Source organism: Epinephelus moara, chromosome 24, assembly GCF_006386435.1.
Source record: "Epinephelus moara isolate mb chromosome 24, YSFRI_EMoa_1.0, whole genome shotgun sequence".
Lineage (NCBI taxonomy): Eukaryota > Metazoa > Chordata > Actinopteri > Perciformes > Serranidae > Epinephelus > Epinephelus moara.
In genome coordinates, this window is record NC_065529.1 from 28,485,664 (window position 1) to 28,509,227 (window position 23,564).

The window sequence follows — 23,564 nt, forward strand, 5'->3', positions numbered from 1 at the left end:
TACCAACTCTCTATATTCAGGCAAGTTAACACAAGACAGAGTTCTGGGATACTATTTAATTGTTAATGTCAGTGACGAGTGGAAAGTATTTTCCCACAGAAAATCAGCATTTGCCTTATTTTTCCTTTAAATGAAATCTTTCCAAGTGATTCATCATGGTTCCCAGTTAAAGTTGTGCAACAGTGAAATCATCGAGGCGTCTCTGCAGGGCTGACTCAGCAGGCATGAGCCAGCAGTCCAGTGTCGGGTGAGAGACGATACTGTAGTCAACAGCATTGGACCTACAAAGGAAAGACATAACTAGTCATGTATCTTTGTATAATACAAGTAGATTAGCTCTCGAAGACAGCTTTATTTTTTAGACCAACTGATATGTACCTGGTAACGTCAGTCTCCTGGTCTTTGATCTTAAGTTTTGTTGAAGGAGTTTGTTGCACCTCCTCATACACTGCGGGCTTCAGAGCTGGACACACAGTGGACAAACAATAAAGCAATGACACTGAACAGCTGGCACTTAAATAGACACAGCACACATTTTTGTTTCTTTTAATTGATTATTTTTCCATCAATCACTACAGTGCAAACAATAATTGAATATATTGTTAAATCATACAAACAAACTCAGCCTTTTCACCCACCTAAAATTCCTTCAGTGTTGTTGTCTGATGGCTGCTGTCTTAAAACCGGCCAGAGGAATTCTGTACCATCCTTCACATGGATTAAGATGACTATTCGTGTGTCTCCAGCTGTAACATCTATTTCCTTGCCCCGCCTAATCACTGTCAAACTAGAAAAATATGCACCTTGTCTTAATTTTCATTAAAGGACTTAAAAGACCAACTGTACAGATCATTTCACTCATGGCTGATTACACCCCTGCTCAGGATAAAGAGGTACAAAGCAATGCCAAGCATTATGTGAAGTCACCAGTATCAATGCATCAATACAAATGATTTTATTTCAACCTGTCTCCTATCGTCCTAAATTTGTTTCAAGTGACTAGTGACATAAAAATAATAGTTAGCATGTTAGCCGTTAACCTAGATACAGCCGGGGTGTATAGTAGCGTCAGACCTGTTAAAATGTAAGTGCAAGGGCAAGTTGGCAACCTTCAAGTGCAAAGTTAGTCCACTAAACAAGCTTTTTTTCCACACAGACCGCCTCATATAGTTAGGATAAATGTCAGAGAACATATAGAAAACGACATGTATACGTGTTGTCTTACCTTACCGGTGTGGTGCCATGTTTGTTAACCATTTAGCTCTGCTTTCCAAAGCGCGGCCGAAATATATCTCGCGAGCTCAAGATAAAGCCCATGCTAACTATTATTTTTATGTCACTAGTCACTTGAAACAAATTTAGGACGATAGGAGACAGGTTGAAATAACCCGAAATTTCCCTTTAAAGACAGATTATTATTATCAGTGGCCAGTAGCGTAACATAAAGACTGGAAATGGGAGAACAGCTAACAGAGCTCTGTTTAAGGGCTCTGCACACCCCACACCAAGCTGACAATCGGCCGTTGGTCAATGCCAGGCCATTGGTGAGTGTGCGTCGCACTAGTTTTTGCGGTGTGCCCTACACTGGCCAGGCCTAGGCTGCTTTTTTTCTGGCCAATTCAGTATGTTGAATCAGCGTCATAGTAAGGGAAACCATTGGTTAATGAAATCACTGACTGGCAGTTCAGCTCAGTGCACCAGAAGAGAAACTGAAATGAGGAAAGCAAACAAACAGCTGAAGTCAAGAGGGCATGAGGTCAAAATAAACTTTTTATATAACAGAAGATTATTTTCTTCAGCCACTGAGCTCTTAAGCAGAAATGGTTTGTAACTGTGGTATTCTTTGCTAGTGTACGATCAATATCTTGTGTTTCTTCAACATCTGGTTGTGTTGTTAATGTGCTAATTGGCTAACTAGTGTCTTGAATCCGTCCTGTCTGTCCATGATGTATACTAGCCACCGCTGCCTGCTGTTATTGAGAGTTATCTCCTCTCACACAGGCACAGAACATATGTGCTAGTTGGCCATTGGCTGTAGTCTAGTCTGTTGCGACTTGAGGCGACTCATCTGTCGGCCTTGGTCACCACTACATCCTTGATGTGGGTCTGGTGTGACAGGCTTTAAGGGTCAGGAAACCTGCCTACCAGCATCTCTAAAGCTCACGTTGTATCTCACATGTTTAATTTGTGCTAATATTTTGGGTAAAAAACAACATCCAAATCCTGAATGTTTCTTAGTCAGGACCATCACAATGCAAACAGTCACCTTCCAGCTGTGATATGATCCTGTCCAGTGTGGCGTGTCACTGTCTGTCCCTCTCGTACAGTGATTTCATTGGCGTCAACCTCAACTTGCAGGTCAGCCTTGAAGTGGATGACAATCTGTTTGAAGCCTCCATACACCACTGAATCAAGCTCACCATTCACAGACAGCTCTGATACAGAAGAGAACAAATGCAACTCAACACCATACCAAATGCACAGATCTTTCACTTCAGTTTAAGTACCAGTTCAACAATGCAAAAAAGTACTCCATCACAAGTAAAAGTCCTTCATCCAAAATCCCACTTAAGTGAAAGTATGGAAGTATTATCAGCAAATTGTACTTGAAGTATCAAAAGTAAAAGTACTCTACTGTAACCCAGAGGTACTTAATCAAGAGGTTAGGCCAACAAAATGTTGTGAGAGAACCAATTAATGGGATCAAAAGAAAGAAAAAAATGAAGGCTTGCTACGTAAATTTGCATTCATTTTTTTTTTTACTTTTATCCAATTTTTACTTTTTTTGTAAAAAAAAAAAACAACAAAAAAAAGTAAACTTTTACCTCTGTAGGCCCTGAGTAGTAACATTACATTTATTTCAATGAAAACATTCAAGAAGTTTAGAGGGGGAATGTCACTGGATAAGTGACAAGGGGCTTAAACAAGGTTCTAGCCTAGATTACACTACGAGGCCGCTACGAAGTCCCTTTTTCGCTGCCTTTGTGTTTTTACGCAGAACCAAATAAAGTCGGCATTGTCGGCACTTTCTAAACAATAACTGTGGCATAGCATGGCAATGACATTCATTTACCATCCCTGTGATATGGTGGATGATCTTGTCCCGTGTTTGGAGGGTGACCCGCCCTAATCTGCCTTACTCTGCCTCTGATTGGCTTACCCTGGCATTCTTACTGTATCCTTAACCAATCCCACATCTCTTGCCTAAACCTAACCAGTGCAACCAAGAAAAGCAACAAGTACTTGCCAGTCAGAAGCAGAGTAAGGTCATGCCTTTGCTCTTCTAGGAAATGCGAATTTGCTCTCAAGACTTCATTGTTTTCCCAATTTGCATAGATTTTCGGATGCTGTTCCCCTTTGAGTTAGCTGCTAACTGCTTCTAGCTGCTTTTTAAATCTCCTGGTGGTGGGTCACATGCATAAGATGTCGCCAAGACGTCACACCTGATCTGTCCATGATCCCAACCTGCTGGCTGTCCTGTTTACACAGACCTCGTTTGGGTGGATGCATTACTACCTCAGCTGTCAGCTTAAAGGCGAGACAAATCTGTCCCCCTGTTCTGTGATTGTACCTTCATATAAAGAATGGTAAGGCGGAATGACGGTGCGAAATTCCTGCCTTTAACAGTCAGTGTGAAAGGAGCTACTGCATTGTGTTTAATACACACGTTTTAATGTAGTACCTGTATCTGTCAAATAAATGCATTGGAGTAAAATGTGCAATATTTCCACCAGAAATGTAGTGAAGTAGAAGTACAGAACAAAAAAATACAAAAGCTCAAGTAAAGTAAAATTACTTCAAAATTGTACTTTAGTACAGTACTTGAGTAAATTCATTTACAGTAGTTCATTTCCATCACTGCAAACAGTGGTGTCTGCACATGATATAACTGACACAGGAAGGATGAAAATAGAAAGACTTTTTTTTTCTATTACACGTGGAGTGCAAAAGGTAAAATTAAAGGGTTTTATTGACGAGGCTATTAAAGGAATTTAAGGAAACTAGTAAAGGCACAAAGAGGAACATTACTGACCTTTGTTGGGATGATGAAATAGTTTGAGGCGAGTGTCTCCAGTGACATCAAAGCACAGTGGAAGCGACATATTCTCAGGTTTTATCAAAAACCTGTGGGAAACAGGAGCTACAGAGGAACACAGAGTCACAGTATAACATGTTTGATGATGATTATCCAGAAATATTGGCTTTCATGTGGTGGTGATTAATATGTATCATGTGAGATTAACAAAGTGAAGGCGCACCTTTGCTTGTGTGACTGACACAAAGAATGACAGACATGTACTGTTATCTTCATAGACTCGAAAGATTTGAAGAACATTTCGGTGTAACTCAAATGATCTTAGGCCGCAGATATATCTGCTTTTTAACTATGCGTTTGCTTAGACAACCAGCTGGGTTGTCAATGGAATTATTATTACATACTTGCCTATGTACTACGCATGTTACGGAAGGATTCCACTAGAGGGCACATCAGGACTTAGACTGTATAGAACATCCAGATATGCACAATGTAAACAGTAAACACTCTACAAAGCATACAAGTAAAGTTTTCTTATACAACAGAAATAGATCCATTTTATAAGAACTATACCATGAAATACATATATGAGATACTTTACCTTCTGTTTCTGGCACAATGGTGGCAGCCATTAGGAGATCTTCATCAAGCAAAAAAAAACAAAACAAAAAAAACAAACTTTTTGTACTGTTTTCTTATGCAACGGAAATAGATCCATTTTATAAGAACCATGCCATGAAATACATCTATGAGATACTTTACCTTCTGGTTCTGGCATAGGCATTTGGTAATCTGTAAATACATTTACACAAAGCCAGTCATACACATTTATATTACAAAGCCTTAGATGATATTGTATTAACTGACGGCATGTTCTGACATGTAATGCCTGGTTCACACTACATGATGTTTTGTCTGTTCCGACGGTCACTATGTCAGATTACGCGATTGTGGAGTCATAAAATCGTGCCGTGACAGCAGAGGAAAATTGTAAATGTTCGACCATGTAGAGACAGATAGAAGAAGATAATTAACGTAAGGCTATTTAGTTTGTTTAATAAAAGGACAAGGTATAGACCTGTTCTACAGGAAAGGTAAGCTTAAATGACTTCTGTTGTGATCTGGTGCTATATAGAAAATAAAATTAAATAAAATTAACTTGACCTTCAAAGGGGGGGGCTAATATAATGGTAGGGGAAACACTGATGTTTCAATAAATGTTAATGTTAATAAGAAATGTTTTGGTATTCATATTGTTTAAATTGCCTCATTAATCTCGCTAGATTAATTGTTAGAAAAATAATTGTTTGGGACAGCCCTACTAAATACACACATTATTCTAATCCTCACCAGATAACCACAGGCTTAATCTAATATTGATTTAAATGCACATAAAATTACAATAAGAATTTTAATTCAAAATGAAACATGTTAAAGTACATCTTTGTTAAAGTACACCCTTTTCTGTTCTGAGAATTCTGTAAGCTAATGAAGAGGTGAGGCAAACTTTTTGTACTGTTTTCTTATGCAACGAAAATAGATTCATTTTATAATGAAATACATCCATGAGATACTTTACCATCAACTGACATACCTGGCACAATCCTGCTGACAAACACTGTGGACATTTCATAAGACACATCTGTTAGTACATTTAGCCAGAGATACACATTTATATTGCAAAGCATTAGATGATATTGTATTAACTGACGGCATGTTCTGACATCTAATGCCCGGTTCACACTACATGATATTTTGTCTATTCCAACAGTCATTATGGTGTCATAAAATCGTGCTACGACTTGGCCAACAGACATGAAAAACTATACAATGGTTCACAACCAATCATCCCAGGTCATCTTTCACGACGTGACGAGTGATGTTATCGGATTATTCTTGTCCTATAGAAGATGAAACGATGGATTATCACGTACGAAACTCATTGTTGTTCATGATCTGAGCTGACACCGTACAACGCTGCGTCAGGCTATAATCGGGCTAATGTCATGTAGTAGGGCTGCAACTAACGATTACTTTCATTCTCGACAAATCTGTCGATTATTTCTTCAATTAGTCAACTAATAATTTTATCGAAAAATGTGTTATAATGTTGAAAAATGTCTGTCTGTCTCTCCCAAACCCCAAAATTACGTCACCTAATGTCTTGTTTCATACTCACACCAAAGGGTTTTACTTCACCGTCATGGGAGAGTGTGTAAAGCTGCCAATATTTGAACGTAAGAAGCTGCAATAAGAGTATTTTGGGGTACTTTTATAGTACTTTTCTATGAAAAATGACTCAAACCAATTAGTTGACTACCAAAATAGTCACAGATTATTTTAATAGTCGATTAGTCATCGATTAGTCGACTAATCGTTGCAGCCCTATCGTGTAGTGTGAACCCAGCATACCCTTAGTTTCAAAACAAACCACTAACTAGACACATTATTCTAATCCTCACCAGATAAGCACAGATTTAATCTGATATTGATTTAAATGCACACAAAATTACAATAAGAATTTTAAATCAAAATGAAACATGTTAAAGTAAAAGTACATCCTTTTCTGTTCTGAGAATTCTGTAAGCTAACGAAGAGGTGAGGGAAACTTTTTGTACTGTTTTCTTATACAACAGAAATAGATTCATTTTATAAGAACTATGCCATGAAATACATCCATGAGATACTTTACCACGGCTTGGCGTAGCTTCAATAACCCTGGAAACCTTTGCTGACAATTTCATAAGACACATCTGTTAGTACATTTAGCCAGATATACACATTTATATTGCAAAGCCTTAGATGATATTGTATTAACTGACAGCATGTTCTGACATCTAATGCCCGGTTCACACTATTATTCTAATCCTCACCAGATAACCACAGGCTTAATCTTGTATTGATTTAAATGCACACAAAATTAAAATATGAATTTTAAATCAAAATGAAACATGTTAAAGTACATCTTTGTTAAAGTACACCCTTTTCTGTTCTGAGAATTCTGTAAGCTAATGAAGAGGTGAGGCAAACTTCTTGTACTGTTTTCTTATGCAACGGAAATAGATTCATTTTATAAGAATTATACCATGAAATACATCCATGAGATACTTTACCATTCAATGGCGTACCTTCCACAACCCTGGTAATTTTTACAGGCATTTGATAAGACACACCTGTAAGTACAATTAGCCAGATATACACATTAATATTATATTTATATTAAGCCTCAGATGATATTCTATTAATTGACATAATATTCTGACATTTAACCTCAGCTTCAAAACAAACCACTGAATACACACATTATTCTAATCCTCACCAGATAACCACAGGCTTAATCTGATATTGATTTAAATGCACACAAAATTACAATCAGTATTTTAAATCAAAATGAATCTTGTTATGTGTTTTTCATGTAGATTTCACCTACAAATTGCCACAATACATAAATTGTTTCTCACAGGATTTTGGGAGGGTGGCTTTGTGCTTTTTATGTATGAAAAACACTAGTGGTTTGTTATAGTGAAGGGTTACACTTAAAATAAGGATTAGTGGTGAAACATTTCAGTAATCTAAAGAAAAATGACTAACGTACTGATCTGCCTCTGGAGGGCCAGTGTTTCCCCTATATGAAATATGACTGCTGCTGCTGATTTTTTTCCCCGTCTTGGCTCTTTAGAAACTACCGTTATATTATCTGGCGCTATGGACGCTTCATATCCAGGCCTATAGAACAGGTCTATACTTTGTCCTTTTATTAAACAAACTAAATAGCCTTATGTTATTTATCTTATTTACATGACGGCATATCATATCTGTCTCTACATGGTCGCACGTTTACAATTCTCCTCTGCTCTCTGTATCGCGCACGGCGGAGTTTCGCCCCAACACACACACAGGTGAGCACACTAGAGCGCGGCTCGGGCTGCATTTTCCTGACCGAACCTGACCCAAGTCCGAGACAGTTATAACCGAGCCCGGCCCGAGTCCACAGCACGGCACTAATTGAGTGGAGCCTGTGTTGTGTTCAGGCGTTGTCATGTAAATAACAAATTCCAGCACTTGAATAGACCATAGCACAACACAGTAGGGCTGTCAAAAGCACCATGAAATTGAGTTTGAATATTTTCGAATTAATTTAGTAGAGTTCGAATAATATTCAAATTTATTATTGTTATTATTATTATTTTTTATTTATTTATTTTTTTCACAAAAACACCTCACAAAAAATAAGATGCTTATTGCTGACGCAATATGAACGTGACACTCGTATGAAAACACCCATTCTGACCTCACTGAAGTGCCAGGTATGACCAACTTCTGCCTCGCTATCTGAACAATGTTTGGATACTTCAGTGCGTAGTTTTCTACCCCAAGAGTGGATCCTGGTCGGCTCATAGTGGTGTCTCATTCTGGTAATGTTTCATATCTTCTTCAAAACGGGTAGGCAGGGAGGCAGCAGGTGCAACACTCTCCCTGTATGTCTCCCCGAACAGGTCACACATCGCGGACAGCGCAGTGGGTGGTGTTGGCTCAGCGGGCTACTCCGTCGGCGCCTCTCCCTCCATTGCTGTGTCCCTCTCTGGCCCGGCTTGTGCGCGAGCCATCTCTGCCCGAACGGGATTCGCCTCGATATACAACATTATCAATAGTATTGATTAATTATTAATGATATTCGAATGATCAAATTTAGGTTCAAACTTATAAAAAATATATATATTCAAATATATTTCGAACTTCAATTTTTTTTTTGACAGCCCTACAACACAGCAGCATGTTAAGTGGGCCGAACCCGAGCAAAATTTTTGATTTGTTATCTGTCCCCATCCGTAGTTGAATGCCTCTGAGACAGACCCATTTATGGCAACCCTCAGACAGGCAGCTAGGTGCTCTCCCTGCAGCCTGTTGCAGAGATAAGTTTTGCCCTGGAATGGAAAGTAACTACCATGAGCCAAATGAGAAAGAAAAAGTTTTCAGAGCTTAGGAGAGCGACGTCTGTGGTGAGGCCGGGGAGGGTGAGGAGGAGGGAGCCAAAGAATTCTCAGTAGGCGCTCCAGCCGGTGTGCTACAGAGTGGGGGCCGCCATAGTCTCGTCAATGTATGGGAAACACTGTAGTTTACATTTTGACTCATAAAAATATGAAATAGAAGATCTTTCTTTTCCCCAGGAGTATTAGAATATATTCCACCTCTTGGGAATCTTTTGCAAAACACCTTTTGTTGTATTTAACATATTTGGCTCTTTGACATGTCCTCCTAAAATTGATTGATTGATTGATGAAAGTATGTGCTGCCTGAATTCTTTTTAATCAAACATGGGTGGTTGGTACCATTAAAAACAAAAACAATAGGATGGATCAGAATTGCAAAAAGAAGTTCACCTGCATCTGGTAACACTGCATCATACAGGAATAAATCATGGTAGTCATGAGCTGAAAACGAACAGTGAGATTGAAGAGTTAAACACCTGTTATCATCTAGCATGTGCATTCTCTGGAACAAAAATACAATTTTGTTACAAATAGCCTATAGCTAGTAATATTTAGAAAACTTGTATTAACTTCAAAAGACTAGGATCACAGAAGCATTCATCAAAGAAAAAAATTCTTAGATTATGAATTTAAATGTGTAATTGTGTGAAAACTAAAACTATTTCGAAATTACAAGACCCTCATTTTGTCACTACAGGTAAACTATCCCATATAGTTGAAGACAGTTTCATTGTAATTATGAAAGATTATGTTGCATATTATATGTGGGCACTAACCTAAAGAATTATGGCGAGGTTTAATGTTCATTATAATAATGTAATGCTCAGCCTGGTCTCCCTTGCAAAATCATCGCTTGGGCAGTGGCCCCCTGGTGTCAGACACGGACGCACAATGCGCCCTTTAGCATCTGTATTAGATGCAACAGGTTTTCAACCAGGTCCAATGTAAACCCATCTATGACATTATAAGGCATTCAGAGCAACTACATGGTATAAAGAGTGGCACGTGAAAGGGAAGGTGGATGGGTCACAAGACTTTGACCGTGGAGATAGGTTATTTTAGTTATTTTAGGCCTGGGTGATAAAACGATCTCAAAACAGGATCACAATAAAATGTGTCAATGATGACGATAAACTATTGTCATTTTTACTTGATATGGATAGACCTAGATAGATCCAAACAGCGTGTCATACAGCAGAAGTTAACACACAGCTGTCAATCAAACTTTAGTGTTGGGGATGCGCATCATTGTACACGCCCCTTTTTCACTGAAACGTTTGTGCTGGGATGAGGAGGAATTGAAAGTAGCATGGACATAATGAAAAAAGGGTGAAATGAGCGGAAGTGAGGAGCAAAGCAGCAGTGAAGCTGAACTAGAGCTCAGGTTAACCCTCAAAAACGGATGAAAAAGGTAACACAACGTCAATAATTTGGAAGTGGTTTGGCTACTGGAAAGGTGACGACGCACCGACAAAGACGGTCTGCGTAATATGTCGTCGGTTTGTACTAATCAGGACAAGAAACACAACAAACCTTTTCCATCACCTGAAAAGGTGGCATCCCAGCGACTACGCTGAAAGCATAAAAATTTGGGCCAAAACTGCAGTAAGTCCATCAACAAGTGTCGCTCAACGGCCTAGCACCTCTGCTGCTGTGGGCAGCGCTAGCAGGGCTGCACCAAAACAGCAATCAATAGTGTCCTCTTTTGCTGCCTGGCCCTGTATGAGAAGCGATCGAAAAGGAGCAGAGATATAACAGACGCAATGTCATACTTTCTAGCCAACGGCATGATGCCCATAAGCACCGTGGAGAAAGACGGGTTCAAGAAATAAATTAAAATGCTACAATGCAGGTATGAGCTCCCAGGCAGGAAATATTTTTCCCAAACTGCTCTGCCCCAGCTTTACGGCGAGTGGCGTGGGAAGCTGGAAAATCATTTGGTTTCTTCAGGTGTCAGACATTATTGGGATACTTTTCAAACTTGCAGCATTATATTGTGATAAATATTGCTATCAATCAATACGGCGAATATTTGCGTGATAATATTTTTTGCCATATCGCCCAGCCTCAAGTTATTTTGTAACATGAATCGTTAGTCACATAAGTCAACTAACGTGACTAACAACCATGACTTTTTCCTAACCCCAACCGAAGTTGTTTTGTTGCCAAAACCTAATTGCCGACCGCTTGTATCAAAGTACAACTCAAAAGGCTGCCCCTGGGTCCATATGATGACACAGGGGGCTCTGCTCACGCAACAATTTTATGACAGGTCTAGGTATGAGATCACATTGCAGTGCTAAAAAAACAAGTGGACACATCCATCCAGTCCAGGTGGGAGGTAATCCCCCATTACGTTCAGGGTTGGCCTTAAGGTCCTCTGATTAGATACCCAAACCACCTGAAGAAGCTCCTTTCAACACAAAAGGAAAGCAGTGAAAACTTTGTTCCTAACAAAGGAGCTTTTTTCAGTCTCCTGCTTTCATTCTCTGACAGACTCATATTAGATCAGACCAACCTCTTTGACCCCACTGCAAAGAATAATAATAGATCATCATTACACTGTATGTCCTTTGTCATGAATGAAGATAAACTCGGGTGTCACTCCAGAAATGTGAACAAATGTCCACTATACAGTAAAATACACACAGTGTGGTGTTGTCATGTCAGAACAGTGCACATGTGACCCTATTTCATACCCATGGAGACACCAGCACCAAGACCAGTACCACCAACACCACCACCACCACCAAAACCAGGTGCTGTTAAAAGAAAAAGAGGATAACATGATATTACAATTAGCTTGCAGCCTTTGAAATATGTTTTGGGGACTGACCCCCAGGTCACTACAGTTTGAATTATTTGTACTTTTAAATAAATTGAAAAAACTTGTGTATGTAACTTTTTGATGTGTGTGATTACAATCCTCCAGAAACATATGTGGAGTGCAAAAGTATATAAAGTACAACATGTTATTAAGTGATCAGTAGTGTATCTATCATGTCAGCATGCTGCAGATGTGTACCTACTGTATACCTGTCTTACCTGCTATTAAATCACGCAAATGTGTATTGACAAACAGACTTGATAAGAGAGATATGTTGAAAAGGAGATGAGGGATACTGTTGATTTTCCATCGTGTTTGTTTTGTTAACATTTTTGTCCCTTACGAGCAAAGGCGCCATGTTGTCCGGGCAAGGCAACAGGAGGGGCCGGTAGCCCTGGTGTTTCACCTTCCTTGGGTTTATGGAGCACGTCTGTGGTCTCCCCCTGAGGCTTGGTGACCACCATGGATGTAAGGGGGGTCACAAAGCGGTACTTCAGCGACAGCTCCAAGGCCTCTTTCTTCACGTTCTCCTTCTCAGGTCCAGATAAAAGCAACCTGTGTCACAAATTGTGCACGTGTTTTAAACATGACAACTGACATGACAGTAAAAAAAGACCTTAGCAACCAAGCAAGGTAAAAAAAACTTAAGGCACCTCTGATTCTATCTTAACTACAATATGACCTAGTTTATGGTGCTAAATGAAAAAACTAACACACCCCAAGAAGAGTGAAAATGACTGTGCTTCTTCCGACAATCATTTTCTGTTTTTTGGTTGAAATTATCCTTAGAGTCCTAGTTAAGGTTTCCTCAAATAAAATTGGTTGCACAAAACACGCTTCAGTCTTCTCCTTAAGGTTTCCTTAAAATGTCGACTTAAGTATTTATGGTTTTCTCCTTGTCTTGGTCTTACACTTAAGGAATCCCTCGACTGCTGCACAAAAGACCTTAGCAACTAAAGCAAGGAAAAAAAACAACTTAAGGCACCTCTGATTCTATCTTAACTTCAACAGTTTATGGTGCTAAATGAAAAAACTAACACACCCCAAGAGGAGTGAAAATGATTGTGCTTCTTCCTACAATCATTTTCTGGGGTTTTTTGGTATTTGGGGATCAAATTTACTTTGTAGTTTGTGCTTTCTATGATTGTATTCCTCCAGAAGTTTAATCTTTTTTTTTTTTGTACCGTGGTGGACACATCCAAAATAATGTTGTGTTTAACCTGCTTACAGGACTTTATCCATGCTAACACATAAATTTAGAGTTGCTCTTTTTCTATATTGAGGAAGAGAGGCATCAGAATGTGCTCTGGAAATAGCTTTTTCACGTTTCTAATTGGCTGACATCTCCTTCCTCTTTGCCTAGCTTTAGGGTTAAGGTTATATCACTGCCTGATGGGTTTGGCATGCACTGGCAAGTACTTTTGCGTTTTCGTTTGGATTATATTTTTTTCATAACAGTGTATGCGGACTGAATTTTTTTTAAAACATAGGAGGGAATCTGCCACTGGTACCAATATAAACTGCATATGTGCACTGCAATACTGGAAACGTGAACGGTATAGCAACAGTAACTAAGAGGTCGGAGCAAATTTCTGAACTTAGGAAGAGCGAAAAGCTAAATTCTCACCCCAAACTTAACTTTTCAAAGGAGCGCTAGAAAGCATCCTGACTGATGGTAACATAGCAAACTGCCGTGAGATGTGCACGGTCCAGTACAGGAGGGCTCTGCATTGGTGATTAAAATTGACTATAACCATACTGAGCATTATTATTGGTGAGATAACGTGCCTGTGCAGAGCCCAAAGGATACTAAGAGACAATACCCACACCAGCCTGTTCACTGCTTTCTTCTGCCAAGTGATACAGAAGACACCTAACTCTGCCGCATCCTTCGCTAAAATGACCCTGTCATAAACCTCAGCTCTACATATCACTCATGTTTCAAATTTATATATATATTGCCTCACCACAACCGTCTGCACTCAGTCTCCCTATAGCCAAAGTTTTCTGTTTCCACGGCAACTTTTATTACACTGACATTACACATACTGTACATGTTTTCTTTGAGGATACACAGTTTCTGTAACTGTATATCATCCTTGTAAATACAAATATAGTTTTCCTTTTTATTCCTTAATAATCTTGAATCTCTTTATTCCTTTCTTCCCCCTATTTTATTTTTATTAAATTCTTAAATATTTGAATATTTGTTATACATGTTCTGTGTGTGTAGTTTGAAGGGAGCTACAACTGCATTTAATTTTGCTGAACTTTGAACTTGAAGTGTCAGTTGATTGATGGAAAAATTAATAAACTATGTGAAAATGTGATGGTCCTATTTTATGGACTCAACAATTTATTGATTAAATTCAAAGAAAAGGGGTGCAGCTCTTCAATATATAATGGATTCCAAACAACAATTAAGAGAAAAGGTGGTCGCCATCATACTCACTCTTTTTCCAGAAGCTGTTTGACTGTGAGGTAGGCCCAAACCCTCTGAATGCGGTTGTCAGACACTGTTCCAGTGGACTCCACGGTGGCATTTGTCTCAGAAAACGTTAGCCTTCTCCTCCCCTGTCATAGGTCAAATTAATTTATATGTGCAGGGGCTTTCACAAACCTTTCAGGAGATTATGTGCAGCGTGCAGCGATCTTTACCGAAATGGCCACAACTTGTGGAGTAAAGGTTTCAACGTTGTTGTCAGTGATCTGACCGGCCACCACGATCTCAGAGCCGTTATAATACTGGCTGAAGTTAGTCTGGGTGAGATTAGTCCCACCTAAATAGATCATTGTCACATCTGTCAACAGGGGAGTGGCCACCTCTTCATAGAATCCCTGTTGACACACAGTATGGACACTGCATGAATGCTTAATCTCTCCACATCCAAACATGATCTAAACAGCTCAAAGAAATTAACGGAACATGTAATCATCACAGTGTAACACCAAGTCAGCTAAACTTCAGGGATGTCAATCTGTTCATTCAGGAAGCACAAGTGATTGTGAATCAGTTTCACCTGCTTTGGTGCAAATGAAAGTGACAACAGGTGCAATGGAGAGGCAAAAGCAAGACAACCCCCAAAAAGGGAATGGTGGCCACAGACTCTCCTGATCCTTCCTTCTCTAGTTTTGTGTTCTGTTAGTGTTCTTGTCACTACTGGTAGCATGAGGCGGTACCTGCAGCCCAATCAGATTGCACAGGTAGTCCAGCTCCTCCAGGATGGCACATCCATACATGTGGTTGCAAGACGGTTTTCAGTGTCTCCCAGCACAGTCCCAAGAGCATGGAGAAGATACCGGGAGACTGGCCGTTATACGAGGAGAGCTGGACAGGGCCGTAGAAGGGCATCAGCCCAGCAGCAGGACCGGTATCTGCTCCTTTGTGCTAGGAGGAACAGGAGGAGCACTGCCAGAGCCCTACAGAATGACCTCCAGCAGGCTACTGGTGTGAATGTTTCTGACTCTGACTGTCAGAGCCAACAGTTCCTTGACCGCTGTTAGGTACTGGGATGAAATAGTCAGAGCGATCGTTAGACCTTACCCTGGTGCAGTGGGACCTGGGTTCCTCCTGGTGCAGGACAATGCTTGGCCTCATGTGGCCAGAGTGTGTAGACAATTCCTGGATGACGAAGGCATTGATGCCATTGATTGGCCCTCTCGTTCCCCTGACCTAATTCCAACTGAGCACCTATGGGACATTATGTATTGGTGCATCTGATGCCGCAAAGTACCGCCACAGACTGTCCAGGAGCTCACTGATGCCCTGATTCAGGTCTGGGAGGAGATCCCCCAGGACACCATCCGCCGACTCATCAGAAGCATGCCCAGATGTTGTCGGGAGTGCGTACAGGCACATGGGGGCCACATACACTACTGAGTCACATTATGAGTTGCTGTGATAAAATTCCTTTAAGTTTGATCAGCCTGTGATTTCAATTTTTACTCTGATTTTCAGTGTGATTTTTTGAACACAGCCCTCACTGGGTTCATGATTTTGGTTTCCATTGACTGTTGTGATCTGACGTGTGATTTAAGTGTTCCCTTAATGTTTTTGACCAGTGTGTTTTACCTGCTGAAATGTAGTGTATCACACGATAAACAGAGTAGTGAGCAAGAGATTTCAAATACCTTCAGCTGTAAATCAGCGTCTGAGTCTTCATAAATCCGTCGCGCCAGACCATTGTTCTGCAGTGACATCTTCTCAAGGAACTCAAAATTGACATCAAAACCAAATCCAAGACAGTAGAGTGGGAATTTGTCTGCAATAGCTCCTCTGACATTTGACTGGATTATTTCAATATTTGTCACCCCTGCAAAGATGCAAGACATGCAGCTTAAAAAGACAAATTCACATATACACATTTTATACACTTAAGTTTTAGTGTATGGATTTAGGGGGATATATAGGCAGAAATGGAATAGAATATAATAAGTGTTTGAAGTGTATAAACACCTGAAAATACCAAATGTTGTATTTTTGTTACCTTAGAATGAGCTGTTTATATCTACATGGGAAGTGGGTCCTCGTCCACAGGGCCAGCCAAGTTGCACCGCCATGTTTCTACTTAAGTCCATAAAGGACAAACCAAACACTGGCTCCAGATAGGGCTATTTGCATTTTTGCATTTTCACATTTTCACGTCAGCCACTGTAGTTAGCAGCCCCTCCGCAACAAGAGTGGAAAAACCCTAATTTCTTAACGTGGAACTGCTTTATTCATTGTTTTTTTATCAGTCTTTATCACCGTGTGTGTTTGTTTTTCAAGTGCTGGGCTAGCAGCTTGTCTGCGATGAGCTGACCGGTGTCAGAGAAACACTAATTTTTATGTGAAACAGCTTTATTCAATGTTTTTTATGGGTTTTAATCAGTGGGTTCATTTGCCCTGGAGAGGGAGAGACCTTTGGCTCTTGATAAAAACCTGTCAAACAAGGCAGCAACACTGCCAGAAATTTAACCTGGAGAAGATTTAGCTGGTTGCAATCTGCAATCCTAACCACTAGATGCCACTAAATCCCCTGGATCTTACACACCATTCCTTTAGCTGGAAGTAATGGTGACATTATTTTCATTTAAATGTCCATAATCGTCATAGTTTCACAAGGATGGCTTATACTGTAGTTTGTTGACAGGAGATGGTATTGAGAAAAAGACTGCAGTCAGATCATTTAAAAATGATGGACTGTGTCATTAGGGTCCTTATAATCTTTTTTTTTAAGTATTTGTGCATGTGTTTGTGTGGATGTGGGTTTTATTGTAACCTGAGGTTGGGTCTCCATCAGTGAGAAGTATAAGGATAGACGCTGAACCTTCTCTTGGGTGTGCATTCAGCATACGTGCTCCTTCTAGCACTGCTTTGTTAATGTCTGTGCCTGAAATGAAAAGAAAAAAAGTTTCATTGCTGCCATTAGTGAAATGTTCTTATGGCTTCATAAAATATTTATTATAAAAGAGATAGTTATGGTCCTTGATTATGATTGGTTGAGTCGTGTTCAAAGTAAATTACTCAATACGCGCACAGCTGTAGCTGCATAACAACAGTATATTAACAATTAACTGTTTCAGAAAATTCAAGATTTTGTTGTAAATTTTGATTTACTGGGTAGGCTAAGCATGAATAAGTTTTTGAAAGAGATGGACTGGCTAGAGAGCTGGAAAAATCAAGAAGCAAATTTGGTGCTGTCACAGTTGTGTGTTTGCTGTTTGAGTAGGGAAAAAATGTTGCTGAGAAGGACACGACAAAACATCTCACCACCAAGTGTTAACGGAGGAGGATTTTCACAAAATCAAGCACTCTTAGGCATTGAATCCAAGCACACCTGAGGGTCTTGTCAACACAATTGAGCATAGCGTTAGTTCAGACAGGACATGATGTCAAGCTCAGCTCACATCCCAACTACATCAGCTTATCTCAGACAGCCCAATCGACTGATGGAGCAGCTGATTGATGGAAGGGAGTCAGCTGATAGATCACATGATTCCTGTCTGTGCAACCAATTGGCAAATCTCATTCAGGGCGCCCTATTTAATCTGCTCTGGCCTGCCTACTGTTGCTGCTCTCCGCATTTTGCTTTACAACCTGCCTCCACCCCAGCTCTTCCTTTTCATGTTGTGGCTGACTTATCAATGTCATTTCTGTATGTCATTGATGCTCTGTTCTGTTCCCGGGGGGTCTCTGCTGCTGCTCTTTCTGCTTTAGGCTTTCCATGTAAGCAGATGGAAGGACAGGGAGGTTTGCTATCGCTGTCTCAGGCTTTCCACGTAGGCGCATGGAAGGGCAGAGAGGTGTGCCCTCTCCGCGGCCCCAGAACAGAGCCATACCGCCAAATATAATACTGCAAATGTAAAAAAAGTTTTCTTTGACTGAAGTTGTCCTTACTGAAATCTGTTTTGATGTGCAGCCTCTTGTAGGAGCAAAGAGCCAAGTGAAACCTGAATCATTCATCATCCGCTAGTACTCAATGCTGTCGTTCAATGAAATCATAAAAAAACATAACAAACAAACAAAAAATGTGAAGATGCTGGCAAAAGAAACAGAGAGCCTATAGGGATTTATGTTTGAGCAGCCAGGGTGGCCACTGTGTCCTGTCGCTGCACTGAAGAAATGCCTGTCGGCACAATCCACCGCCCTTTTATCCCCATCCAAAGTGGATAAACTACACCAACGATCCATTGTAGGTTTACAATGTAATTTTAAGCAGGTACACTATTTGTAAAACAGCCGTCGCTTTCTGTTGTGTCCCATTCTGCTGTATTGCTGGAGAACTACTTTGCTATTTTGGTGAAAGATTGATTTTTTTTTGATCAATGAATTATTGCATTTTTATTGCTGTGTTTATTTTATGAAACATTGGCGTACGTAGTTACTGTTTTATGAAGGCAGTACGTTGCTTGAGGCTGTGATTTACAGTGATTTGCGAACAGCTAAGGGCCGTTGTTAGGCATGACGCAGAGTAGAGTGCCTTATGCCACTTTGCTGTTCTAAAAACACTTTGAACCACTGCCATTTTTGACTTATTGCTTAATGAACCTTACCTCCTCTGTCTCTAATATCCCGTGCAAATGCCTTGGCACTGTCCAGGTTTTTCTTGTTGGCTTGAACAAGTTCTCGTTTCCAGTGAATAATCGAGTCATCAAAAGTAATTAGACCAAAGTGGTCCTCCTCTGCCAGGTCGTTCAAGATGTGGAGTAAGGCTATTCGGGTCTGGGTAAAAACATCATTCACACATATGAACTTTTATCCACAAAAAGTCACCATGAAATGTTATTTGTTTGACATGTCCTCAAATTGTGTATTAAATAAAGTTTTCTGTGAAGTGAATCATGGACAGTTGAATGTCATAAACTAAAAAAACTCCAGTTCTACAGCTGTAATCTGTCACAAACACACACTCTTTAAATAACCTACCTGTTGTATTTTTCTGCCGTGCATTGAGCCACTACGATCAATAACGAAGACTACATTCTTCGGTATGCGGGTAAGACTAGATGGAGCAAAGTGATGAACAAAGTACCCATCTGAAGTCTTGGGGGAGAAAGAAGAAGTTTGATAGGTTAAAAAAGATTGTTGAAAAGACGGGAGAAGATAAAAATATCCACTTAAGTAATATAGTAATTTTTTAAAACGCTAATAAGCACTCAGAGTCAACAGTCTTCCAGGAAATGGACTCTCACTGTACCTTGATGTCTCCCAGTGAGGTGTCCCTGTTGACATCATAAGTGATAACCAGATCTCCATTCATACCCTGCTCTCCACAGCTGTCACACGTTTTCTGTTGATCCTCTGTCGGGTAGAAATACACCCACGCCTGGAAACAGGACGAATCAGATTACACTCTTTATAGGCACGAAAGTTGATGAGCAGGTTTTATTGGTCAAAAAGAAGATGCATCTGTCTTTTATTAAACTGATTAGTTTCAACTTTCTTGTCTCTGCACAGTGTTGGGCACTACTGGGACAATACAATGCAGTTTGACATCAAACTAGAAAGTGAAAACTGTTGTAAAAGAATGCCGTATGGCCAATGATTATTATGGCTCCAGTAGGCATAGGATAGTTGAACACTTGGGGCAGAATAAGAAGCAACAGAGTTAAATAGAGAATTTTAAATCACAGCATGCTGTACCTGTTTGTCTGCATGTGTCTTGGTGATGGCATTAGCCAGAGCTTTTGTGCTTAGTCCTCCTTTAACCTCGATGAAATTGATGCCGGCTTGCTCATTAATATGCACATCAACCTGCCAATGAGAATAAGTTAAATAAAAGAGAAGTTCTGACCATGAAGATGTTTTCACACTGATATTGTTTTCCTGAATAGATATAGATGGGGAAAAACGCACCTTGAAGTCTTTGACAGGCTGCATGGGTTGAGCATGGATTTGCAGCTCGTACTTGCCGAGCCTGCGTTTCAGCAGTTCCTCATATGTGAGCTCAAACGTGACCTTTTTGTGAGCAGCCACGTTCACGGAGGTCTTAAATTCCTCGAGGGTCCTCCCTACAGAACTGCAAGAGAGACGATAATCATTGCAGTAAAGCATTGGTTTGGATTCTTTGTGATCCCTTAAAATGAAACAATACCTACTTATTGCGTATTCATGACCCCTCATTGCTAGAGGTTTGAAAGCAAACTTAAACATTTGAGAAAAGTTAGAAAAAAATGGTCATAATTTTGTTTTCTTTTCCCCTTTCCTTATCTCGAGGGACACAAACACACAGCTCTTCTACAAAATGTGACCAAAAAAACAACTTGTATAAGACCTGGCAGTAAAGTGATCCATTGATCCATGTACCTGACAATCCCAGCGCTTTGGCCTCGGGACACAGCCTCAGTGTACTGCTGCTGAGCTGTCTCTTTACCTTTCACAACACCATCGTACACTTGGCCATCTATAAACCTGAAGGAGATCAAGGAAAAGTCTTGGTTTATATGCATACGCCTAAGTGGCCAACGATTTATTTTCATGACTCTTAGATCTAAAATTCTTAATGTGCAAACTCTTGTAAATATTCATCTTTGCTTCACACACATTCTGAATTTACTGATGAAGGCGTTCTTGGGAATCCGGACCTGGAATTCTATTTCCTTTGACTCATCCATTCGATTGGCCACGCGGCTCGTGATAACAGTGGTTGCATAACGACTGCTCACTGTGGAGTTGATGTGAAAGCTGTAGATGTCCCAGTTGTCCTTGACAAATACAGGTAGAGGCACATTTCACAATAAAATAAATGGCTTGGTTGATCTTGTTGGCCGACGACCAGCTGACCAAAGATCAGATGATAGTGAAAAACAGCGTTGGTTGGTTAAATCTCATTGGTCTAACTGGAGAAACACCCTATTCTCTTTATTTTTTTTAAAAACAACTGTGTAAATTACACAAATGTCATTACTCTCTAACCGTAAACAAGTTTCAACTCTAGAATTTAATGATTAACATCATAGGGACCAGCTTGAGTTAAGTCACCTCAGTGTGATTTTGCAACAGATTTCTGGCACAACAATATGAGTAATACACTAATACACACACACACATTTACTTGCATACATATGAACAATATGAAACAACACTAAAGGTGAGAGTTAGCAGGTCGTTCAACCTGACAGAGAAATGCTGTCATACAAAAAAACAAAAACAAAGCATAAGCATAAGCATCACATATCGGTTCCCTAATGAGCAGTAAGATATAGGATAGATTCAGTTTCCTTGCAGTGTGGTGGTTCTCCCTTTAGATCTTGTGAACTTACCTTGTTTGGCAGTGTGGTAACCAGAGCCAGCAGCAGCCCAAGGAGGGTGATTTGCACCACAGCTCTCTCCATGATGGCTCCCACCAGAGTGCAACTCAGGCAGCTGAGACTGTCTTTTAAACTCAAACAGACAAGGACAACATGAATGTGTACATAACGTTTTTTTAAAAGGGCAAACTCCTCTTTCTCTCGCTCTTGTTTCAATAACTCACTTGTACACCCACACACAAAAACACATTCCTGTTGTCGGTATAGTGCTGGTGGAGAGCACCAGATCGATGCTCTGCCACTTTTTTTTTTCTCCAAGTGAGGAAACAGAATATTCACATTTTGCCAGTTGAAATATATAGACATTTTTAAGCGTTTGAAGATCCAGTAATGACTAAAGCATATACCCAGCAAGAGGGCCAAAAAAATGAATGGAGCCTAAGACCCCATTTCCACTGAGCAGTACAGTACAGTATAGCTCAGTTCAGTACACCTTTTTCCATTTCCATCATGAAAAGTTTTGGTACCAATAGAACCGTTCCGTACTGTCCCCATTTTTGGTCACCCCTCTGTTGGGGTACCTAGCACACAGATCTGGTACTAAAAGGTGGAGCTGTGAACACTGCAGTCTGTTGATTGTCGATGGAGGACGGTCACTCTGCTCAGGGCTGAGTTGTGGCTGGTTTTGAGGCTCATGTAACCACTGTTCATACTGTGGAGAGTTTTATTAGTAGACTGTAACTATAAAATGACATGAGGCTTGGCTTGGCAGTGAGTAAGGAGTGGATCTTCAAGCGTTTATATTAATTTCGACCAGTTTATGTGAACTGCATATAACCCAATCCTCAAAAAAAAAAAACCCCCAAAAAAAGCGTCCTTCTTGTTCCCGTGGGCTCCGGCAACACTAAACCTCCGAGCCTGCCTGAGAAGGAATAAATGCACAAACCTTCTATTTTTAAATATCCCATGGAGACAGACTCTCACTGCAGCCAGTTTTAGTTTGTTCTGAAAATGTTGGCGTGCAGCCTTGTTCTGTGGATGATAAACAAGGCGCAGACTTCCATCTGTGTCACCGATAATGAGGAAATACAGTGAGTGCTGGACGGAGCAGTGAGTGACAACAACCCCGCCAAAATATAAGAGTACGGTTTACAGTTGAAACGCTAGGGTCTAGGTACCATGTCCGAAGGGTTCCTGTTGGTTCCAAAGGTACCATACCTGAAAGTGTTCGGTGGAAACAAAGCTTAACATGGCCATTAGTTACTGGTGGGGGAGGGAGCTTGTCTTGTCAGTGGAGGAAAGGCACTTTAAAGGTGAACAGTTCGGTCCAAGGATTCACCAGATTTGATTCAATAGGGAAAGGTAAAAGCATTCGGAGCAAGTCTAGGTACGTGGAAGAGGTGTGGTGTGAGGTGGGCAAGACATCTGAGGACTGCGAAATAAACCTGAAGAAGAAACAGCTTAGCCCACTCTTCCTCTCCAGGCTGCCCATGGGTTGTCTCTCACCTTGAACTTATTGATTTCCTCAGTTTGGCCTCCAGCTTCCTCCTGCAGGAGTCCTTGCACTTCCCCAGATTCCTCCCTAGGTTAACCTGTGTATTCCTTAGTTGTCTGTCCCCAGGCATTAAGGCTTTCTCCTTCTAATAACGAAGTACTTTCAGGTCACCCGTGACACAGGGCTTATTATAAGCAAGGCAGTGTATAGTCCAAGCCAGACCCAGTTCCAACTGAAAGTGGGAGGGCTGCTGCTGGCATCAAGTGAAATTGAAACTAAGAGGACACTGCTCAGTCTAAACTAAATGTCTGTCGAAAATCCAACTCAAAATAGATTTTTACCATGGTGCCGTGGCTGCGGCTGGCTTGACTGCAGTGCTTTGGACTGGACAGGAGTTTGGAAAAAGAGACTGGAGCATGTCCAATCGTGTGCTTGCTATGCTTAGAGTCTGTGCCATCACAAAAAATGGGCTTTTTGCGGATG

General features: G+C 40.4%; 1 protein-coding gene across 1 annotated transcript; it reads right to left on the reverse strand.

Moving 5' to 3' along the window:
• Positions 1-41: 41 nt before the first annotated feature.
• LOC126386499 (inter-alpha-trypsin inhibitor heavy chain H3-like) lies at positions 42-21,738 on the reverse strand. Its single transcript, XM_050038890.1, has 25 exons — positions 21,599-21,738; positions 20,880-21,040; positions 20,643-20,747; positions 20,193-20,355; positions 19,980-20,090; positions 19,534-19,662; positions 19,263-19,379; positions 18,890-19,058; positions 17,116-17,226; positions 15,986-16,167; positions 14,513-14,692; positions 14,307-14,428; positions 12,198-12,409; positions 11,727-11,789; positions 9,418-9,468; positions 7,150-7,209; positions 6,729-6,767; positions 5,616-5,654; positions 4,799-4,828; positions 4,638-4,676; positions 4,034-4,141; positions 2,267-2,435; positions 639-787; positions 379-463; positions 42-281 (listed from the first exon to the last, which is right to left on the reverse strand). The coding sequence occupies exons 1-25, from the start codon at positions 21,668-21,670 to the stop codon at positions 167-169; spliced, it is 2,781 nt and encodes a 926-aa protein (XP_049894847.1). The 5' UTR covers positions 21,671-21,738; the 3' UTR covers positions 42-166.
• Positions 21,739-23,564: the final 1,826 nt, after the last annotated feature.